Source organism: Schistocerca gregaria, chromosome 7 (genome assembly GCF_023897955.1).
Source record: "Schistocerca gregaria isolate iqSchGreg1 chromosome 7, iqSchGreg1.2, whole genome shotgun sequence".
In the NCBI taxonomy this organism is placed as follows: domain Eukaryota; kingdom Metazoa; phylum Arthropoda; class Insecta; order Orthoptera; family Acrididae; genus Schistocerca; species Schistocerca gregaria.
The window spans coordinates 323,431,377-323,454,993 of NC_064926.1; the positions used below are offsets into that span (position 1 = coordinate 323,431,377).

The window sequence follows — 23,617 nt, forward strand, 5'->3', positions numbered from 1 at the left end:
CACATTTTGCAGAATATGCTAAAAGTCTAGATTGGGCCAGTGAGATACTTCCATGTTTTGTCTAGAAACATTATCAAGTATCACCATGAGGAATGTTGGGAACAATAGCGGGTGTGACAGCTACTGGCTCAACCCAGGCAATGAGAGGGGAGCAGGCAGATGGCATATTTATCTGGGAGAAAGAGACACTGAGTCTCATGTCAGTATAGAAGTGAAACCCACTATCTTTAAATACAAACAAACAAAAGAAAGAGCTGTGTTCTCTGGTGCTATTGGAACTGAAACATCAGCCAAAGAAACAGGCAAATATTTGTGACAATGGAGTTATAAGTTTCACAACCATCCTTTAAAGAAGGTGATGATGTTTAAAAACATTGCAGGCTAAGTAAACAAAAAAGGCAGTGAAGATAAAAATGTAAACAGTTTCTATTTATTTTATTCCTCATTATATTATCAAAATGTACACAATCAATAAATGGTATGAGTGTGGAATAGGTGTAATGTTAATTGTTTAGGCAAATACCTTGCATCAATAAAAGTTTGTGATTTCGATTAGTCAGAATATGTTAAGAAATAAACTTTTCCCAAGGATTCTCTTAAATAAAAGCAATTGTCTTAATTGTTTTGTATTCAGAGTCATCTTACACTCAGGCAAATACAGCACATCAATTTAAAAGTCTCTGCAGTTAACTGACAAGAATGACAGAGACTTTATAGAATCATTCTGATGTGTCATCCTGTCAATTTACTTTCTCTCTAATGTGAAATAATACACAGCCAACTACAGAAGTTGTCAAAATATTGTACATGAAATACTACAATATTAACTTGCTTCCACACATGGAAGCTTGAACATCACTGTTTAAATTGTTTCTCCAACAGGTCCTCCTATTGTGTGGTGCTTTGCACAATATGGTGCTGTACAAGTTACATAAGTGCTGGATATATTTAGGAATATGCGAAAAATACAATCCTGCAACTTCGCAACAAAATCGCGCGGAATTTTCGACGGCAACAACACACCAAAAATACTTCGCCACAGTGGAATAATAAAAATCAAAACATACGATAAAGTAAAGTGTATCTTGAAAATCATGTGAACAGCTGTCCGACGATGAACTTGCCAGTTCGATACCGGTAACGGCGCTATTTACCTAAATAAATAGCAGTATTAATAGTGGTTGGTTGCTGTTTTCTTCTCTGTAAGAGTTAACCTACATTAAGGTCCTCCTATACTTCTTTTGAAAATGAACTCTGAATACCTTATCCTTTACTGTATCACGTGTCTATATATTATTATGTCTTCTTCATTTTCTTTCTTGCTTGCTTGGAAAATATGGCATATCATCATTTTTAGTATCAAAGCCTTTAGCATCAAAGCTCATGGCATTATCAAGTGTTGTCACTTTTGTGAAAGTTTTTTTGTCTTGCATATTAAACTTATGAAGGCAGTAGTAAAGATATATATATATTTATTGCTGGATATTCTGATAGTAAAAAGTTATAAAAAAAACTGAAACATTTATTTACAAATAATGCAGGAACTGCATTAAAATAGAAAATATTGTACAAAATTAAAGTTTCATATGATATGTACATAAACATAAATAAATACAAAACACATCTTTACATTTCATTCATACCACTTCTTGAAGTCAGAAGCTGAATTCAGTTTAGACTTGTACGCATTTATTAATTTATTTAATGTTTTGTCTTCTTCCTTATGTTTTCTTCGGCTGTTCTGTTTTTGCTGAAACAGAACAATGAAATAAATATACAGAAGGTAATTCAGAATGGTGACACACAGAGGAGGAGTGTTATAAATTTGTAATAGCTCTGTTGTATCTTTCAAGAAAATCAGAATAAAGAAATGGAGGTTTTGTACAAAAGCCTGAACAATTACATTGTTTCTCAAAACAAAATGTCTGTGGATAAATAAATTACATTATTTACCAAATCGCAAAATATTATGAACATCGAGACTGAAGTGCTGTTACATTTTAATTTGCCTTCTACATATAAATAATGAAAGTATTGCAATTTCTTGGATTTTCTCAGTAACTTAAGGAAATAAAACTCAGATAAATGAGACTGTTGTGAGAAGGATTATCATAAATAACAAACTGTAAGGCAACCAATGTGACAAATAAAGGGCAACAATAGGTTGAAAGTAAAAGATTTTATGTTTTCTGTTTTGAATGCCTACAAAAACAACTTTTTCAATAATTTCCTACACATTGTCCCTTCTTAAGAACTCGTAATGCATTTACAGAATAAAAGACGTTTAAATTTATTCTAGGTCATGTGGCCATTACTTCAGTTTTTGCTGAAACTTTGGAAAAGAGCTCTTGCTATCCTTGTTCATATTCTCAAATTGCATGTTTTCTTTTAAACAATATTTCTAAGACTGCATTATGTACATACCTTTGGCTGTTTTATTGGTTCTTGAGAAATATGCTGCTTTAATCTTCTTTGTTTCAGTTTTTCTTTCTTTTTACTTTGTTTCACATGCTTCACATGAAGAGTTGCTTGCTTCTTAAGAGCAAATTTTGTAGGAAGTTTCACATTCCCTGGTTTTGAAATAATACCAACATACTCATTAGTCTCTGTTTCATTATTATGTGCCGCATTACTTTCTTTCTTCAACTTCTTTTTAGCTCTCATTTCCACATTTTTTCGCTTCCTCTTCTGCTTTTTTGATTCATGTTGCTGAACTTCTTCCTTATTTACATAGTTCGACTTCCAGTCAGTCTTTGGAGGATTTCTGCCTGGATGGTTGTTTGTGCGACTTCTTTCTAGCCGCTGCTGTTTTGCCTTCAGTATGGCTTTATTTTCAATTGAAAATGAAACAATAGGTCTCTGAAAAATAAAATTACTAACACAGTGAATATATGCAACTTTCTGATACAATTAAAAACTATAATTAAACTTTACTTTCACTTATGGCACCACATTTGTGAGAGCTCAAATTAACCAGTAACTGTAATTTGAAGGATCATTTACTCAATATTTCAAATCCTCACCCTCTTCTTACAACTAACAGCCCAACAGCTGAAGGTGACAGCTTAATGGGAGACATACAGAGAGTAAGGTTAACTTTTGTACTGCTACCTGTAATGATCCTGCCAAATTTTTTATAGGGGACATAATCTGGTTTACAGAAGTGAAGATAGAACATACCAGTTAAAAATGAAGGGATCAAGTGAGAGTGAATGAGTGTGTGTGTGTGTGTGTGTGTGTGTGTGTGTGTGTGTGTGTGTGTGTGAGAGAGAGAGAGAGAGAGAGAGAGAGAGAGAGAGAGAGAGAGAGAGAGAGAGAGAGAGAGAGGTGTGGGAGGACATATTACCACTCATTTTTATGTGAGTACCTGCCACTTCTCCTCTGTTTTTTACATGTCAGAATTTCCATCACTGTAAAAGTTGTCTATTTTTCAGAAGTTGTGTGAATAAAATTGACTTCTGCAATGAGACAGAGACATCACTTGTTACATATCAGTTTTTGTTGCATATTTTCTTCCCAAGTCATGACTTTCAGTGATGTTTCCTTTCCACATCGGTACATCTTCCCATAACTTTTTCCTATTTGCCTTTCAGTTTTCATAAAAGATGTGCTTAAAAATGGGTTATTACCTTTGCGTACATTTCTATATTTTCCCATTCTGTGTTCATCAACTCTTCACAATTGTTCCTACTTGGGCAACTCCAATGAAAATAACCTCTCATTAGAAATGGTATCATTTCTGGTTTCAACTTAGAAAGCGATCATCAGATCATATGAATAGGTTACACAGTATCTCATCAAAAAGGATGTGTACTGTACTTCTGCAAGAGTTAGAACCAAAGTTTTAGTCACATAATTTTTGATAAATTGTTATGTAATGCACTCAAATCATCTTATGATGACTTTCTGTGAAGTCAAAACTGGTAACAATACCATTTGTGTGACTCCAGGCTGCAAGAGGCCACAAAAGAATTCTGTTTGTAAAACAATCAATATGTTCCCTTAGGCAGTATTCCTAATCTCCCCGAAGGAAATGTTCATTTGTTTCTAATGAGTCTGGGTCACAAGCAATTTCTCCAAGATAAATTTACATCCACATAGTCATCAAAGGAAGCCCAGTGTGCTCACAGCTGCCCTGTGTTGCCAATACAGTAAAACAAATTCTGGAAAAAAAAATGAAAGAGGAATATTTCTGCAATTGTCATTACAATGGTGATGTAATTTTGTTCCCAATCTACAACAATAATTACTCAGAAAATTAGCTAAATTTGTTTATCTGGAGATTTTCTAGGTGAAGGAAGGTAAACTATATGAAATGGCAACAAAGAATGTGCACTATTCAGCTGTACACTTAATTGCATTCCATTTTTCATTGGAACAATATCTATTGGCTAGATGTGGAGTAGTTCAGTTCCACATGATTTGTTTGTTGTATGGTTCCCAGTTGGTCATTTACAGATTATGAAATAGCATAGTGGATTAAATTTAACGAACTACTCATATTACAAGCAAAACATATATTTAACAGCAAAGTAAATACGTCTACTACACAACACATAATCTGGAGACTAGAAGGAGCTGTCCAGGAAAAAATTATTTCAGGGACAAATGATTTTACATTAGTTTTAACTTTGTTTTGCTACCTGTCAGATATTTTATGTTAGTAGGCAAATGATCAATATTCTCGTGGCTTCATGTTGAGCTCCCTTAATGAGCCACTGACAGCTTTAGTAAGGAATAATAAATGTTATTTTTCTTTCTAGTGTTATAGCTATGGACATTATTATTTTTTTGCTAACTATGGATCATTTGTGATGAACTCAAAAGATTTTTGCAATATATTTTCTATAGAGAGTAGCGACTAAGAGCTCATGCCAGAATAGCAGATCTTATGAGACAAATTCATTGATGTAACTGTTTTGTAAGTTGGAAAACAAATTATGCAGCAAAAATCCATTGAATAAGGGGCTTACGTAATCTTGTGACTATTTTGCCTGGCATAGTGTTGGGAAGTTTATTCCACTCTTCATAGAAACTAGTGACACTGGGGCAAGGGTTATTTGATGTCTACACCATTCTCAATAGAAACCTATTTCAATGAAACAAGAGAGACTTCATCAGACTATAAATCAGGCTGAATGACTTTCAGCAATTTAACATTGTCATTGGCACAAAAAAAGTATAAACCTTTGTAAAGTCTAATCCTCATATACATGACACAGTGCCACAATAATAATAATAATAATAATAATAATAATAATAATAATAAAAACTATATTTAACAAACTTTTACTCCAGATTTTTGTCAAACCTACGAAATGTTAGTCTACCAAATTTTACTCATATTCATCTTCTATTCTGGTCCAAAACACCATAGCATCATTATTTCCTATTTGTCTAGCTGTAAAGAAATCACTATATCTAGATTGAGTCTTTGGAGTTCCCTTGGCAAGTTTTCTAGCTTCCCTACCACGTTCAAACTTCAGACATTCGACACCCGACTTGTAGAATGTTATCATATTGTTGGTTATTCAATCTTTTCCTCATGGTCATTTCTCCCTTGACATTCCCCTCACGGAATCTTTTGCCAAATGAGAAATCAAGACACTTTTTTAATTACAGGCCATATGTTCTGTGAGAGAGCATAAGGGAACAATTGACAGGAATGGGGGAAAGAAATACAGTAGGAGAAGAATGGGTAGCTTTGAGGAATGAAATACTGAAGGCAGCAGAGGATCGAGTAGGTAAAAAGACGAGGGCTAGTAGAAATCCTTGGGTAACAAAAGAGATATTGAATTTAATTGATGAAAGGAGAAAATATAAAAATGCAGTAAGTGAAGCCGGCAAAAAGGAATACAAACATCTCAAAAATGAAATCGACAGGAAGTGCAAAATGGCTAAGCAGGGATCTGCTAGAGGACAAATGTAAGGATGTAGAGGCTTATCTAATGAGGGGTAAGATAGATACTGCCTACAGGAAAATTAAAGAGACCTTTGGAGAAAAGAGAACCACTTGCATGAATATCAAGAGCTCAGATGGAAACCCAGTTCTAAGCAAAGAAGGGAAAGCAGAAAGGTGGAAGGAGTATATAGAGGGTCTATGCAAGGGTGATGTTCTTCACGACAATATTATGGAAATAGAAGAGGAGGTAGATGAAGATGAAATGGGAGATATGATACCGCGTGAAGAGTTTGACAGAGCAATGAAAGACCTAAGTCAAAACAAGGCCCCGGGAGTAGACATTATTCCATTAGAACTACTGACAGCCTTGGCAGAGCCAGTCCTGACAAAACTCTACTATCTGGTGACCAAGATGTATGAGACAGGTGAAATGTCCTCAGACTTCAAGAAGAATATAATAATTCCAATCCCAAAAAAAGCAGGTGTTGACATATGTGAAAATTGCCAAACTATCAGTTTAATAAGTCACAGCTGCAAAATACTAATGTGAATTCTTTACAGACGAATGGAAAAACTGGTAGAAGCCGATCTCGGGGAAGATCAGTTTGGATTCAGTAGAAATGTTGGAACACGTGAGGCAATACTGACCCTATGACTTATCTTAGAAGAAAGATTAAGGAAAGGCAAACCTACATTTCTAGTATTTGTAGACTTAATGAAAGCTTTTGACAGTGTTGACTGGAATACACTTTCAAATTCTGAAGGTGGCAGGGGTAAAATACAGGGAGCAAAAGGCTATTTACAATTTGTACAGAAACCAGATGGCAGTTGTAAGAGTCGAGGGGCATGAAAGGAAAGCAGCGGTTGGGAAGGGAGTGAGACAGGGTTGTAGCCTCTCGTCGATGCTATTCAATTTGTATATTGAGCAAGCAGTAAAGGAAAGAAAAGAAAAGTTCGGAATGGGAATTAAAATCCATGGAGAAGAAATAAAAACTTTGAGGTTCGCTGATGACATTGTAATTTTGTCAGAAACAGCAAAGGACTTGGAAGAGGAGTTGAATGGAATGGACAGTGTCTTGAAAGAAGGATATAAGATGGACATCAACAAAAGCAAAACGAGGATAATGGAATGTGGTCGAATTAAGTCGGGTGATGCTGAGGGAATTAGATTAGGAAATGAGACACTTAAAGTAGTAAAGGAGTTTTGCTATTTGGGGAGCAAAATAACTGATGATGGTCGAAGTAAAGATGATATAAAATGTAGACTGGCAATGGCAAGGAAAGTGTTTCGGAAGAAGAGAAATTTGTAAACATCAAGTATTGATTTAAGTGTCAGGAAATCATTTCTGAAAGTATTTGTATGGAGTGTAGCCATGTATGGAAGTGAAATGTGGACAATAAATAGTTTAGACAAGAAGAGAATAGAAGCTTTCGAAATGTGGTGCTACAGAATAATGCTGAAGGTTAGATGGGTAGATCACGTAACTAATGAGGAGGTATTGAATAGGATTGGGGAGAAGAGAAGTTTGTGGCACAACTTGACTAGAAGAAGGGATCGGTTGGTAGGACATGTTCTGAGTTGTCAAGGGATCACCAATTTAGTATTGTAGGGCAGCGTGGAGGGTAAAAATCATAGAGGGAGACCAAGAAATGAATGCACTAAGCAGATTCAGAAGGATGTAGGCTGCAGTAGGAACTGGGAGATGAGGAAGCTTGCACAGGATAGAGTAGCACGGAGAGCTGCATCAAACCAGTCTCGAGGACTGAAGACCACAACAACAACAACGTGTTCTGTGGATACACATAATGTGTCTTTAATGCGATGGTTTTCACTGCCTTCTGCATCCTCATGCCGTTGCTCAGTGTTGATTCTTCCACCTTTAGGGGCAATTTCCCACCACCTTTAGAGGCAGTTTCCCACCCCAAAGGAAAGACAGTGCCCTGAACCTCTTACTGCTTCTCCACTCTTTGACAGGGACATTGGCATAATGAGGGTGACTAATGCCAGAAATCTTCTGCAACCAATGCTGAAGATTTTTATTCAAAACTTAACTAGTGAAGGGTTTGAACCTAAGACTGATGATGTTCTGATTACTTATCAAAAATGCTATCCTTAGACCATGGGTTCAATACCTCAATCTAGGTATAGTGGGGTGTCAGTGGAGTGAAATAGAAAGAAGACAATGATTCCTGGTCAAATGAGTTACGGGTAATATCAACAGCAGCAGAAAATGGTATAATGGGAGTAGGATTCATTATGAATAGGAAGGTAGGGCAGAGAGTGTGTTATTGTGAACAGTTCTCAACAGAATAGGCAACAAACCAATAATGATTGCCGAGGTACACATGCCAATGTTGCAAGCTGAAGATGAAGAGATATAGGAGGTATATGAGGGTATTGAACAGATAACTCAGTATGTAAAGGGAGATGAAAATCTATTAGTCGTGAGGGATTGGAATGTGCTTGTAGGGGAAGGAATAAAAGAAACGATTGCAAAAGAATAGGGACTTCATACTAGGAATGAGAGAGGAGAAATAGTTAATTGAGCTCTGCAATAAATTTCAGCTACTAACAGTGAATATTTCATTCAAGAATCACAAGAGGCAGAGGTGTCCTTGGAAAAGACCAGGAGATATGTGAAGATTTCAGTTAGATTACATCATGGTTCGACGGAGATTCTGAAATCAGATACTGGATTGTAAGACATACCCAGGAGTAGATATAGACTCAGATCACAATTCAGTATTGATGAAGGGTAGGCTGAAGTTTAAGAAATTATTAAAGAAATATCAATATTCAAAGAAGGGGGATACGGAAGTACAAAGGAATTAAGAGATACACTTTTTAGTCCTCTAAGGCTTGGAGACTGTAATAAGGAATAGCTCAGTAGGTACATCAGTACGAAGAGGACTGGACATCTCTAAAAAGAGTAATCACAGAAGTTGGGAAGAAAACCAGAGATACAAAGAGGGTAACTGTGAAGACACTGTGGGTAGCAGAAGAAATGCTTCAGTCGGTTGATGAAAGAACGAAGTACAAAAATGTCCAGGAAAATCAGGAATACAGAAGTAGAAGTTGCTGAGAAATGACATAAACAGGAAGTGCATGGAAGCTAAGACGGAATGTGTATATGAAACATGTGAAGAAATTGAAATGAAATGATTGTCAAATGGACTTCAGTGAAATTAAAAGCAAGGGTGATAACATCAAGAGTGCAATGGGTTTTCCACTATTAACTGTAGAAGAGCAAGATTTGCCTGATGTGATAGAAGAAGAAACACGAGGCAATATAGAAGGGATATAGGGAATCCACTGCTAGAATCAGAATTTAAAAGAGCTTTGGTAGATTTAAGATCTAATAAGGCAGAAAGGATAGATAACATTCACCAGAATTTCTCAAATCAATGGGGGAAGTGGCAACAAAAAAACTAATCATGCTGGTGTGTAGAATGTATGTGTGTCTGGTGATATACCACCAGACTTTTGAAAAAATAGCAACCAAACAATTCCGAAGACTGCAAGTGTTGACAAGTGCTATAATTATAGCACAATCAGCTTAAAAGCTCATGCATTAAAGTTGCTGACAAGAATAATGTACAGAAAAATGGAAAAGAAAATTGAGGATGTGTTAGATGACGATCAGTTTGGCTTTAAGAAAGGTAAAGGCACTGGGGAGGCAGTTCTGATGTTGAGGTTGATAATAGAAGCAAGATTAAGGCACTTTCATAAAATTTGTTTACCTGGAAAAAGCATTCAACAATGTCAAATGGCAAAAGATGTTTGAAATTCTGGTGAGAATAAGGGTAAGATATGGGGAGAGATGGATAATATACAACATGCACAAGAATCAGGAGGGAATAATAAGAGTGGAGAGCCAAGTACAAAATGTTTGGATTAAAAAGGGTGTACAACAGGGATGTAATCTTTCATCTCAACCATTCAGTCTACACATTGAAGAAGGAATGATGGAAATAAAAGAACGGTTCAAGAGTGGAATTAAAATATACAGTGACAGGATATCAATTATGACATAGCTATCTTCAATGAAAGTGAAGAAGAATTACGGGATCTGCCGAATGGAATGAGCAATCTAATGTGTACAGAATATGAAGTGAGAGTAAATCGAAGAAAGATGAAAGTAATTAGAAGTAGCAGAAATGAGAAGAGTGAGAAACTTAGCATCACGATTAATGACCAAGAAGTAGATTAAGTTATGGAATTCTACCACCTAGGCAGCAAAATTAACAAAGATGGATGGAGCAAGTAGGACATAAAAAGCAGACTTGCACTGGCGAAAAGGGCTTTCCTGGCTAAGAGAAATCCACTAGTATCAAACATAGGCATTAGTTTGAGGAAGAAATTTCTGAGAATGTGTGTTTGGAGCACAGCATTGTATGGTAGCAAAACATGGACTGTAGGAAAATCAGAACAAAAGAAAATGGAAGCATCTGAGATCTGCTGCTACAGACAAATGTTGAAAATTATATGTACTGATAAGGTAAGAAATGTAGAGGTTCTGAGCCCAATCAGAGAGGAAAGGAATGTATGGAAAACATTGATACGGAGAAGGGACAAGATGATTGGATATCTGTTAAGACTTCAGGGAAAAACTTACATTGTACTAGAGGGAGGTGCAGAGGGTAAAAACTGTACAGGAAGACAGAGACTACAAAACATCCAACAAATATTTGACGATGTACGTTGCAAGTGGTTCTCTGTGATTAAGTGGCACACAAGGGGAATTCATGGCAGGCTGCATGAAGCTAGTCAGAAGACTGATGACTCACAAAGAGAGAGAGAGAGAGAGAGAGAGAGAGAGAGAGAGAGAGAGAGAGAGAGAGAGAGAGAATTCTTGCAAGAGTCAGAATTTATTTGAGGAGAAAAAGTTGAAGGTGCAGTTAGAATGCCTAACTCCATGAACAGGTGCCTACAGAATATCTACGGGTGAGCATCCAATATATTGTTCTTACTATTCCCTTTCACGCAATCCATACTCTCTTCCTAAGTGACGACTTACCCTAGAAGTATGAACACAATGATGAGCGAATATACAGAAAATACGTTAAAAATTTGTTTTTCCAAAAATAGCAATTTTGAGAATGCCAAAAATTGATGAACCTGACCCTTTGAGAAGATCAATGACATACTTATTTCACTTCAAATTTTATCAGTACATACCCAAAATACTGTGAGCACTCTACCATATGTTGATTGTATGGAACTGAATTTACTGTATTTTTCTAAATTAAAAGAGAGTCAATTTAGAAAGAAAACCTCATTAACTCTTTGGAAAGCACTGGTAATTCATTTTTCTGTTGCTAGTACCTCTTGATGTATGTTAAGTAGAAGGCCATTCACTAATATAAAGAATGGCACTGGTTCCTTAATTTAATCCCTTGTGATTCCAGTTGTGATTTCTCCTCAGTCATTAAAATTTTCTCTTCAGTCCAGTATATTTTGAATTACTCAACTCAACATTTTTATATTCTTTCCCACGAAACATAAGCTTTTTTAACTAAGATTCTCTCCCCAGTCCTGTATAATTGGAATTACTCAACTTTTTTGTGTTTTTTCCCATGACACTTAAGCTTTTTTAAACGTGTGTCATGTTCTACCAAAACTTTTCAGATCACAAAAAATATCAAGTGGTGATGTTTTGTTATTTACAGTGTGAGTGAAATGTATAAATGGCAGTCTGAGTTAAGCAAACTTTCTGAAATCCAACTATGCTGTGTTAAGTAAATTGCACCTATCTAAGTGTTGCACTTAAGTAAATTAAACTCGATTCAAGTGCATGTCTTTCTCGAAGATTGTAGAAAAATAAGCTATAAAGAAAACTGGGCTATAATTACCTACCGTAGTTACCCGATCATACTGCGTGGTTTTCTCCCAAATTCGTCATTCAAAAAATACAAGTTCATCTAATACTCACAGATTACATTACTGCTGCTGAGGGTTAACATTTTTTGCATTATTTAACACAGTATATACTTACAGATGAATCTTTGGCTATTGAGGTCACATGCAGATTTATTTTGAAGAATTCAGAAAGGCAGGGATGAGCAAACGATACTTGCATTTGAAAACTCTCAATATTTCCTAATATGCCGAAGTGCTCGATACAGTATCGACTTTGCTTGAATATGCACATGACTTATGACTCACTTGGTGCTAGTGCACGGGATACAAATGAAAATATCAATTAGCCAAACAACCTATTGCTCTGAAACTTCCTGGCAGATTAAAACTGTGTGCCCGACCGAGACTCGAACTCGGGACCCTTGCCTTCCGCGGGCAAGTGCTCCACCAACTGAGCTACCGAAGCACGACTCACGCCCGGTACTCACAGCTTTACTTCTGCCAGTACTTCGTCTCTGCTGCAGAGTGAAAATCTCATTCTGGAAACCTATTGCTCTGCTTAAAATTTGACAATTTTGTGAAACACAAGAGGAAATAGCCCTAAATTCTATCACCTTACAAACTCTTGTTGTATTTGAACAGGTTTGCAATATAAGTTCTCATACATGTATGGCTAATTTCTACAAAATAATACTGCTGCTGCTGCTTTTTAAGTATAAATGACATTCAAAAGTGGAAATATTGACCTTCAAAAAACATTACTTGATTCATACCCAAGATCAATATTTTATTTGATTATGAGAGATTGTGATGATTTACTAAGTGGGTTCCAAATGAATAATTCAGTTGCTGTTCACGTATTACATCACCAGGTAAAAACATTGCCAGCTGTTAATCAGTTTTAGAACATGATGACGACATTCAAATGTAACAAGAAGGAAAATTAATCCACAGTCAAAGTGTCTAAAAACGAAATAAATCATAGTAAGTTCACTAACCATTGTCACAAGAATAAATTAAAATGGCAAAACCCGACCCAATGCAGAGATAGTAACAACAGACATCAGCAGATCACGGGGAGGAGCAAAAGTATGAGAACTGGACTGAATCGCAATTGCGATCTTTTATTTATGGACTAGTTGCTTTTGATACATATGACTTCCACCGGAAAAGATATTGTAGACTCTGTTTCACAGTTGCTCAGGCACATGACTACGGTAGGGCAGGAGGGGGAACAATGGTATTGGCTTGGCCGAGAGCTAGATGAAAGTGGGGAGGGAAGTTGTGAGTGGGCAGCAATTGTGTCGTGTTGCCAAACATGGGACTCAAAACATACTTTGGTTTTTGGGAACACCTACCACATTTTGTCCCAGCTGAACTGAGTTTAAAATTGGACACTTGGTCAACAACAGTATTAATTTCTGCAGGAAGTGGCAAAAGTCTAGATAGTAGCTAGTGGCGTACTTAGGTGTTTCGTGCTGTAATGTTGTTAACGCTCACCATGAAATATCATGGGAATGAAAGGGGGTGAGTCAGCTGCCGTGTCTATGCACTCAATGAAAGAGTGGCAGGCAGACAGTATTATTGGAAACAAGAGACACTGTAACATTCTCACGTCAGTATAAAAGTGAAATCCGATATGTATTCAGATAAAAACAGCTGTGTTCTCACGTCCCACGGTAACCACAAACTCAGAAATCACAAAGTATTCGAAAGAAACACCCAAATATTTGTGATGAAGATATAAATTTCACAGCTGTGCTATTAGAATGATTAAAATTAGTGATACAACAGACGACAGGGTTACTAAGCAAAAAGTGTGGAAAATAGTCTACAAATTAATGTAAACTATTTTTGTTTATTTTATTTCTCCTCATATTATCAAAATGTAGAAAATTAATAAATGCCATAAATTTAGAATAGGTATAACGTTAACCTTTCAGGCAGATAATTTTTAGTCAGAAAATGTTAAAAAATTTCACAAGTAGCTTTTTCGGAAAAAAAAGGGATGGGAGGTCATCTTATAATCAGAGTTGCCTTACACTCGGGTAAATATGGTACATTTTCCCAGTCAACTTACACAGGAAGAACTTTAACACTGGTGTATTCTACTCTGAGTGAAAAATTCCCTGAGCTAATGATGCTTTACTCACAAGAACAATGAAGAGCTTACACAGTGCCTATGAAAATGTTATGACTCAGGAAACTGGTATCTTTCTGTGTGTGGAAAATTCACTGCTGAAGTCAGATTGTACAGCCAAATGTTTCCCACCCATATTTTTCTGTCAGAATCTTTTAAGTAATCTATATGAAGCCTCTCTTCTTGTTTGATAAAAAGCAATAAATCCAGATTTCTCACAAATAGTTGAAATTTTCACAATGTAGATCTGTGGATTAGGTTCTGTTCAATGCAACAACTTCTTGTTTCAATATTATTGACTTTATGTTCAAGTTTTAGATGTGTGGCAACTCCTCTTTTCATCATATTGATTCTATATAAAAATGATGCCAGCATATAAGCATATACCTCTCTTTCCCTGTACTTATATGGTGTTCAGACAGGTACAAAACAACTCTCTCTGCAGTATTCTGCAAATCTTCTAATTACACGGTAAGCTCATCTGTCTATTTGTTAAGACAGCGAAATTTTGATAGTACATATTGATTGCACTTTTGTAGAAATTGTTATACATATTGCCTGTAACCTGGTTCTAAACTAAGAAATGCATCTTTATGGCTCTAGTAACTACAAGGCTTTTTTTCCATTTGTATGCTTGGGCCATTGTTGCTAAAGACAAGAATTAAGGTTTCCAGAGAAGTTTTGTAAAACACATTTGAATTTTTTTCATTGAAATGCTTACCTTTGATGGTGTGAATATTTTTGGATTATTGTTAATATTACGCAAAGCTTGAAGAGCAGCTTCATGAGTAGAGAAGCTCACAAATCCATACTCCTTCGACTTTCCAGTGCCATCAGCATTAATATCTTTCATGTTTCTCATGATACGAGCCTGTAACATTACAGAGTAGTATGAATAAGTATTTAAAATTTTAAATATGTGGCAGAATATAAATAACTTAGGAGTGAAGGTAACAACTCACTGAAAGGTGGAATTGTTGATATTTCAACAGACAAACAAAATAAAAAATAAAAATAAACACACACACACACACACACACACACACACACACACACACACACACAATGCTACACTGTGCTAATGGAATACTCAAAACCAAGACTGCAGTTTGCAGATAGACTGGAGTGAGGGGCTGAGGGGCTCCTGGGTGGAGAGAGTGAGGAGAGAAAAAAGGCAGGGAGCGGAAGGGAGGAATGGCTGGGGAAGGGTGGCTGATGATTTGGAGGGAGGTAGTAAGAGTGAGAGATTAGAAATAGAGGGAGATGCACAAATAAGTATGTGACACAGGGCCAAACACTGGAGCCAGTGAGTTTGTGCAGTGTACGATGTCTATGACATGGGAAACAGGATAGAGAGGGGATCACAAACAGAGGAAGGGGAGGCTACTGCGAACAGAGTATGGATGGTGGGGTTTAGTGAATGGGTTATGGGAACAAAGGATGCATTGCAAGGATAACTTTCATCTACGTACCTCAGATAAGCTGATGCCGAAGGAAAGGATCCGGATAGCATGGGCTGCGAAGTAGCCACTGAAATCGAGCATGTTGTGCTCAGCAACATTTTCTGCCATAGTTTGACAGTGGCCATTCATTCAAGTGGACAGTTGGTTTGTGGTCAAGCCCACATAGTGTGCACAAACTGCAGCAGAACTGGTGTATGACATGGCTGCTTTCACAGGTAGCCTGGCCTCTAATGGAATATGATAATCCTGTGAAGCACTGGAGTAGGATGTGCTGGGTAAGTGAATCGGGCACATCTTGTGCCTGAGTCTCCCACAGGGACATGAATATGACCCCTAAGGCAAGGAGTCGGGATTGGAAGTGGCAGAGAGATGGACTTGGATGTTGAGGAGGCTTACTGGACAATGGATAGTGTGAGACGTGTCTTAGGTAGGATGTCCCTCACTTCAGCTTATGATGAGAGATGATCAAACCCCTGGCAAAGGATATGGTTCAATTGTTCCAGTCCATGATGATATTGAGTGATGATGGGAGTGATAATGGGAGTGCTTCTTTGTAGTTGATTCTTGAGGGTGGTGGGAGAACTGGGGAAGCTTGTGTCAGGATATGTCACGGGAAATCTGTTTGCTGAGTAGATTTAGGGGGTAGTGCCTGTCTGTGAGATGTTCAGTAAACTGGGCAAGGGAATTCTCATCACTATAGATACACTGCCCACGGGATGCCAGGCTTTTGGGAGATATGTTTTTGGGATGGAAGGAGTAACCACTGTCAGTATGCGGGTGCTGTTGATGGTAAGTGGGACCGATATGGACAGAAATACGGATGGAGCCATTAGAGAGGTAGAGGTCAATGTCCAGGAAAGTGGTGTCTTGGGCTGAGGAGCACCAGGTGAGACAAATGGGAAAGGCTGTGGAGGAATGAGCATAGGGTGTCTTGGCCCTGGGTCCAGATCATGAAGCTATCATCATTGAACATGAATCAGCAAGAGATTTGCAGTTTTGGGAGGCTAGGAATGTTTCTTCCACATGGACTACAAATAGATTTGCATCAGACGGTGTTATGCACGTACTTATGGCCTTGCCGGGGATTTGTTATTATATCGTTCCCTCAAAGAACACATAGTTACATGTGAGGACGCAATCGGCTGGATGTTTAAGGAATGATGTGGTGGGTTTGATGTCAGAAGGACACAGCGAGGTACACACACACACACACACACACACACACACACACACAGAGAGAGAGAGAGAGAGAGAGAGAGAGAGAGTATAACACCACATTCAATAGGTTTAGATAAAAAGTAGTGGCAACACTGCTGTAAAATGAAGTGTGTGTGTAGCCGATTGCAGAAGACCAGATGATATAGTGCAGAGTGCAGTGATGGACGTGTTTGAGCCAGTTGCTGTGTGTATGTTCTGAAAGTGCAGGAGGCCAGTTAACGTTTCCTAAAAAGATAATCAAAGCAGCAACTACAGCAGTTTCTTCAGGTATGACCTTTGCCATTCTGGCACTGAATCCCATCATCCTTCATGACAATGCTTGATGCCACATGATGAACCTTGTGCAGGAGCTGTTGCATACGTGAGGTTGTGTGATACTGGAACATCTAGCATATTCACCCAATACGAGTCAGTGCAATTGTGACCTGTTCATCAAAATGAAGGAAGCTCTTCGTGGCAAGCACTACAACACAAAAGAAGACATCATCTGTGCCACACAGTGGTCCTGCTAGCAGTGTACGACACATACCATCTGTGTGAGGAAAGTTGATCAAGATGCAGGACAATTATATTGACTGAAACTTCCTGGGAGATTAAAACTCTGTGCCGGACCGAGACTTAAACTTGGGACCTTTGCCTTTCGTGGGCAAGGGCTCTACCAACTGAGCTGCCCAAGCACGACTCATGCCCCGTCCTCACAGCTTTACTTATGACAGTACCTAGTCTCCTACCTTCCGAACTTTACAGAAGCTCTCCTGCAAACATTGCAGAACTAGCACTCCTGAAAGAAAAGATATTGCAGAGACATGTCTTAGCCACAGCCTGGGGGATGTTTCCAGAATGAGATTTTCACTCTACAGTGGAGTGTGCACTGATATGAAACTTCCTGGCAGATTAAAACTGTGTGCCGAACCGAGACTCGAACTCGGGACTTTTGCCTTTCACGGGAAAGTGCTCTACCAACTGAGCTATCCAAGCACGTCTCACGCCCGTCCTCACAGCTTTACTTCTGCCAGTACCTCATCTCCTACCTTGCACTTGCCCACGAAAGGTAAAGGTCCCAAGTTTGAGTCTCGGTCTGGCACACAGTTTTAATCTGCCAGTAAGTTTCATATCAGCGCACAATCCGCTGCAGAGTGAAAATCTCATTCTGGAAACATCCCCCAGGCTGTGGTTAAGCCATATCTCCGCAACATCCTTTCTTTCAGGTAGTTCTGCAAGGTTCGCAGGAGAGCTCCTGTAAAGTTTGGAAGTTAGGAGACGAGGTACTGGCAGAAGTAAAGCTGTGAGGACGGGGCGTGAGTCGTGCTTGGGTAGTTCAGTTGGTAGAGTACTTGCCCGTGAAAGGCAAAGGTCCCGATTTCGAGTCTCAGTGCGGCACACAGTTTTTATCTGCCAGGAAGTTTCATATCAGTGCAGGCTCTGCTGCAGAGTAAAAATCTCATTCTGGAATTATATTGGCTGTACGTAATATGACAACCATCTGTCACTTAAGTCTGGAAGTGTGGGCACTACTTTTTATCCATCCCACATACATTCCTGAATTAACAGTTTCCGGCTGTTTACAACATTTTTTTACCAAATTCTCTATGTTCCCAGTTACTTTTGTGCTATCATAATTATAAGTTTCCCTCCATTTAAACTTAATGAAACAATGGTAATGAACTGAAAACAAAACAAAAACACACATCTTACTGACACTTTTAATGCGGCAGTTTTAGGTGCTGTATGTTTTGAACTATGGTTGCATATGTTACCAGTAAATTTTGGGCCTGAACTAACACATTTATGACTCTGCCAACCTCCTCAAAACATTACGCTTACCTAATGATTAGTGTGCGACACTTTGCTTTGTGTTATGGATTGCTAGTGCTGTTCTTGTCTTACTGTAAATTAATCTTGGCCAATGACGGGACTCAAATAAAATCATAACAACACCGCAAGGGATCAACTATGCCTATGACCACAATGCATTATGTCAGTTCTGCTTTTGCACGAACATAGAACATGGATGTAGCTACCAGTCCTGGGAGAAACAGACAGGGCTTGTTCCCCTTCTTCACTCTTCTCCCCTATGGAGATCTAAATTCTTATTTGTTTTTGCTTGTAGTTTACTGCCATGTTATAGTGCCTGCATTTTAAGGTCTGTATGACACTGTCAAAGTTCATTGAGATATCCTTTATAAAAGCTAGGACCACATTCTAAATTTTAGAAAAGATATGGTAACAGAACCCCAATACACCATCAAAGATTTTACAAAACATATTTTATAAAGATATTTAACAAAGTTCTTTTACAGTGTAAAATGAGCTTAATCAGGATATAATGACCTTGGCAGGGCACTAGGTTTCACACAGTGTCTACTAACATTTCACAATAAACTTTCTTGGGCTCCGGTCTCCCTACTTCTGAATTTACAGAAGCTATTAACAGGTGGAACAATTCATGCTGCCAGTGCTTTGTCTCATAACACTGCCAACCTAACAATAATTATGCACTGTAGTTCATAGTTGTGTTATCGAACAAAATATTGGGTTGGACTAAGTTTTCAGAATGGATTCGAAATAGAAGAAAAGTTTGCAATGACAAACAAGAGCCATGGTAGTGCCTTTTCAGCACAATGTACCGTTGCAGATGTGATGCCTCTTGGGGAAAAAATGTGAACTACATAAAACTGATGGCATGTCATTTAGTTAAAAAATGCATTAACTTTGAATTGCATACATTCACTCTCCCACCCCCACCCCCCCCCCCTCCCCACCCCCGCCCTCCAGAATATGTGGCAATTTCTGAAGTGGTGGTTAGATCAGATCGGGTACGTGTAGCAGCACCTAAACAATTTAAATATTATTATAAATATCACACACTTTTGGTGCTTCTTTTAGAATACATCCCAATTTATGGGGTGCTGGTTAGGACAGGATCTGACACCATACCTAAAATATAATAGTACATTCATTTCTATATCTTGACCAACAGAATCATATTTTATTATACTACCACATACATTCAACTTCATGATGATGTTTATAGAAAGAAATTCTGTCACAAGATCCACCGTAACACGTGAACAATCGACATCACCCATTGCCAAATATTAACCTGCAATTCACGTATTTTCTTAAAATATAATTTTGTTTTGTACACTATAGGAAGTATAATGTGTTGATGACAGCTTTACCTTTTTTAACAGAAAGATAATATCTATCAAAATTTCAGTAGTTTAAATTTTCCTACACAATTGCTTTGAATTTGGTTACAGAAATTTCCTGTATACATGACAGAAAATGTCCTATTCTTCAGCATTATCAGCAGACATCTAACAGATGTAGGAAACAACACAGTTAGCACCAACACGGTATCTGATAACAAGCCAGATTAAGTGTCCACTAAACAAGTGAAAGAAGGTTAGAAAGAAAAATGGAAAGCATTTCATGAAGAATGAAAGGTCCTGATCCTGTAGAGCCTATAGAGTTGTGGTTTTCCTGGTTGCATGACAGATATGGAGCAATGCAGCATAATTTAATTACAGACATGCAAATTACAATTATTGCAATACTCAGTATCTGTTAACTTCAAATATGAAGGAAGTTGTGAGAAACAAAAAACTTACTTCTGTTATGATTGCTCCTTGACCACTATGGTCCTGGAAGAGTTTCCTTAACTGAATGTCAGTCCAAGATGGTGGTATGTTGTGTACAATAAGTCGTTTTGGTGAGACAAACATGTTGAGATTGCGCAGTATCTGACTCTTCCATTTTTCTAATTGCAACCGACGAGACATGTCTGCAACTGATACACCATCTGCTGCAGGAGTTCCAGCCATCACAACTGCAATAAAGCCACAATTAGAAACCTGGTACTTCTCCTGAGAATGTTTAACATCACACAAGAATGGAAAATTGTTTATATTTAATAATAATAAAAGTTGTTAGGTGGGTAAGAACTGCAATTCGGCTCCACAAAAAAAGGAAAAAAAATGCAGAAAGAGTGCATGTGACAGAGATAATCTGTTGTAGGTGCCATGATGGGGAGATGTTGTGGGTGCCATGACGGAGATGAAGATAGTTGAGAAATGAGAGAAATTGATGGTGACATAACACAATAAGAGTGAAGACAAAAAAGATCACCAACAGAGGTATGAGGGTAATTTGAAAAGCTTGGGGAAGAGATGGACATCTGACAAAGAACCAAATTATGCAAAGGCAGGCAGGTGTGGCAACAATTTGTATTTTAGCTCATTTATTTCTGCCATGGCAATGACACTTGTGTGTAGATGCACATAGTCTTGATGGAAGATGACGTTCTTCCTTGCCAAATCTTGACTTTTTCACATATCTTTTGCTGTAATTGATCCTGGAGGTTAGTGTAGTATTGTCCCATAATTGCTTGATCAGTGGGGAGAAAATCTATCACAAGAATCCATTTTGCATCCCGGAAATCTGATGCCATTACCTTTCTGGCAACTGTATTGCTTCTGCTTTCTTTGGTGGAGGTGAACCAACATGTTTCTCCTGCTTTGACTGTTGTTTTGCCTCAGAGGTATAGTACCGGAACCAAGTTTCATGTGTAACCAAAAACTGGCAAACAAAATCTTGTTGGTTGCTTTGTTAATGGGTCAAACATTTGGAATAGTTCTCAGGTATTCAACCACAGGTGTTTCTAAAAATCACGATATTTTGGCGAGCCGACTTCCTGCCATCTTCAGGTGTTCCTGGCGACTTTCTGATATCGGGTGCTATCATTATATATTCTGCCCCCACCCCCCTCCCTTCTCTCTCATCTGTGCATATCACATTTTAACAATGCAACTGGATACGAGAAAATTATCTGCTAGACGGGTGACATGACTCTTTTAACGCCATATCATAAATACTTCAGAATGGAAATGTTCGAACAATGTTTGACACATGATTTTAAGTTTCCCTGGCGACATGCCACATGCAGCTTGTCATAGACCTGGTACATTAGTGGTGGGAGCACTGCATCGGGCATTGATCCAAGGCCTTCAGTAGTGGTGCAGCCAGCAATGGACGTAGATCTCTGCTGGCATGGTGACAATGCTTCTTCATCGTCTTCGGTTGTCATGGCAGGAGTGGAACTTCACATACACTGCCACTGCACTCTGCTTGTTATCAGAGCTGGTCCAGGCCTTGCTTCATTGAAAACTGCTGTCCTTATTTATTAGTCCCCCATGCAGCCAGATCTCTACAGTTTCTTTGAGGATACCATCCCAGAGGGCATTGGATTGTTGCAACAACTTGGTGTCATCATAATTCATCATATGTCTGTGGAAGACACAGCGCTCTGCTACAAGGACTTTGTTGGCATTTATGCTCAGTGCATCTGTCATGTACTTTCCGGATAGTCTGGCCTATACACATTTTTCACATTGGCAAGGGATAAGGCAGACTCTTGGCTTCTGGTGTCCTAGGTCATTCTCGACTCGTTCCCATAAGGTTTTCATCTTGACTGGTGGGCTGAACACACCCTTGACATTGTGTTTCCTGGGTATTCTTCCAAATTTTGCTGATGTTTCCTGACATATGGAATAATTGTTGTCACAACTGCTTTATCTTTGTTTTCGGAAGGCTGTGGTCTTAGCTTTTAGAGCACATTGTATCTGGCAGTTGCTACAACCATTCATATGGAACAGTGCTGCAATTCATCTTCACACCGTATTTTCTCAGCAGCCACATCATATTTTCTCTGTAGCGAGCTGTGGAAGTGCAAGAGTAACCTGCTGCACAGCGCTGTGGCAGAGCATTGCATCTCCCATGGATATACCATGAATTATTATGAAACCATGTTGTTGCAACAATCAAAAACCTTCTGCAACTGTATTCTCAAAGAAGCTGTAGGACTCTGACTCCATGACAGGCTATTAATTACCAACTAAGCAAAGCCTGGGACCCAGCCTTGAGCCTGACCAGAGAGCAATGGCAGTCTACATGAAGGTCCGTTCCCATCATGGCAATTGAAGAGAACGAAGAAGTTTTGTCACTACACCCACAGAGATTCACATTTGGTGCTGGCTGTAGCACTACTGAAGGCTCTGGCTTGAAATGAAATGTGGCATTGCATTTCCCCCATCAATGCTCCCAGAGACACCGGGAGCAGGGGGCGGAGGATATTAAGGCAGCACCCAGCAGATATCATCCAGTCATCATGAATGTCTGAAGATAGCAAGAAGTTTGCTAGAAAATATCACGCTTTTTATATGACTCCACCTGCCTGAGTACATGAGAACTATTCAAGATTTCCTTCACCAGGGAAACTTAAAATCATGTATCAAACACTGTTCGAGCATTTCCATTCTGAAGCATTTCTGATCCTGCGTTAAAAGAGTCATGTCACCCATCTATGAGATAATTTTCTCAGATCCAGTTGCATTGTTAAAATGTGATATGCACAGATGACATCCCTGTAGCTTCAGCAATTTCTCGTACTTCCAGTTGGCAATCCTCTATGACCATTTTATGCACTTTTTCAATAATTTCTAGGTAGCAGCACATCTCAGCCGACCACTATATGGATCGCCATCCAAGCTGTCCTCACCAAAGAGCATAGTCTGCCAGTGTTTTCTGAAAACTGGTATGAATTTCCTTTGTTTTCATACTTTTCTTTATGAAGCACTTATCACTGCTCGAATCTCGATTTTTCTTCCATTTTCACAAATCACTACACAGGAACAATAACACAGAGATGTCTGCACCACAGATGTCTGTCCACATCACTGGCATGTTGCATGTTTACTCATAAAGTACAGCATACTATTACATGAGAAACTCATTGCAATAGTGCTGACATCTGGTGGTGGTACGGCAAAATTTTCAAACTACCCTTGTAATCTAGGAGATATATATCAATCAAAATACTTTTGGTAGATGCTTCGTTAGATAATTTAGCACTGGATTTCTATGTGAAGTTCAAAAGGCACTGTAAAACCCTAAGACAACTGAAGACTGGAATTTCAGGTAGTCTTCTTGAATATTAAAGTTGAAGGCAAGTTCAAAGATATAATGAAGAAAAT

At 38.3% G+C, this 23,617-nt stretch overlaps 1 protein-coding gene across 1 annotated transcript in view; it reads right to left on the reverse strand.

The window, feature by feature from the left end:
• Nucleotides 1-1,506: 1,506 nt before the first annotated feature.
• LOC126281251 (RNA-binding protein 28) overlaps nucleotides 1,507-23,617 on the reverse strand; it is a 103,346-nt gene continuing 81,235 nt past the window's right edge. The window contains exons 11-14 of the mRNA XM_049980043.1: nucleotides 20,198-20,415; nucleotides 14,624-14,773; nucleotides 2,425-2,859; nucleotides 1,507-1,750 (exon numbers count right to left, since the gene is read on the reverse strand). Coding sequence (XP_049836000.1) covers nucleotides 1,634-1,750; nucleotides 2,425-2,859; nucleotides 14,624-14,773; nucleotides 20,198-20,415 — 920 coding nt within the window. The 3' untranslated portion in view covers nucleotides 1,507-1,633. The remainder of the gene's footprint in view (nucleotides 1,751-2,424; nucleotides 2,860-14,623; nucleotides 14,774-20,197; nucleotides 20,416-23,617) is intronic.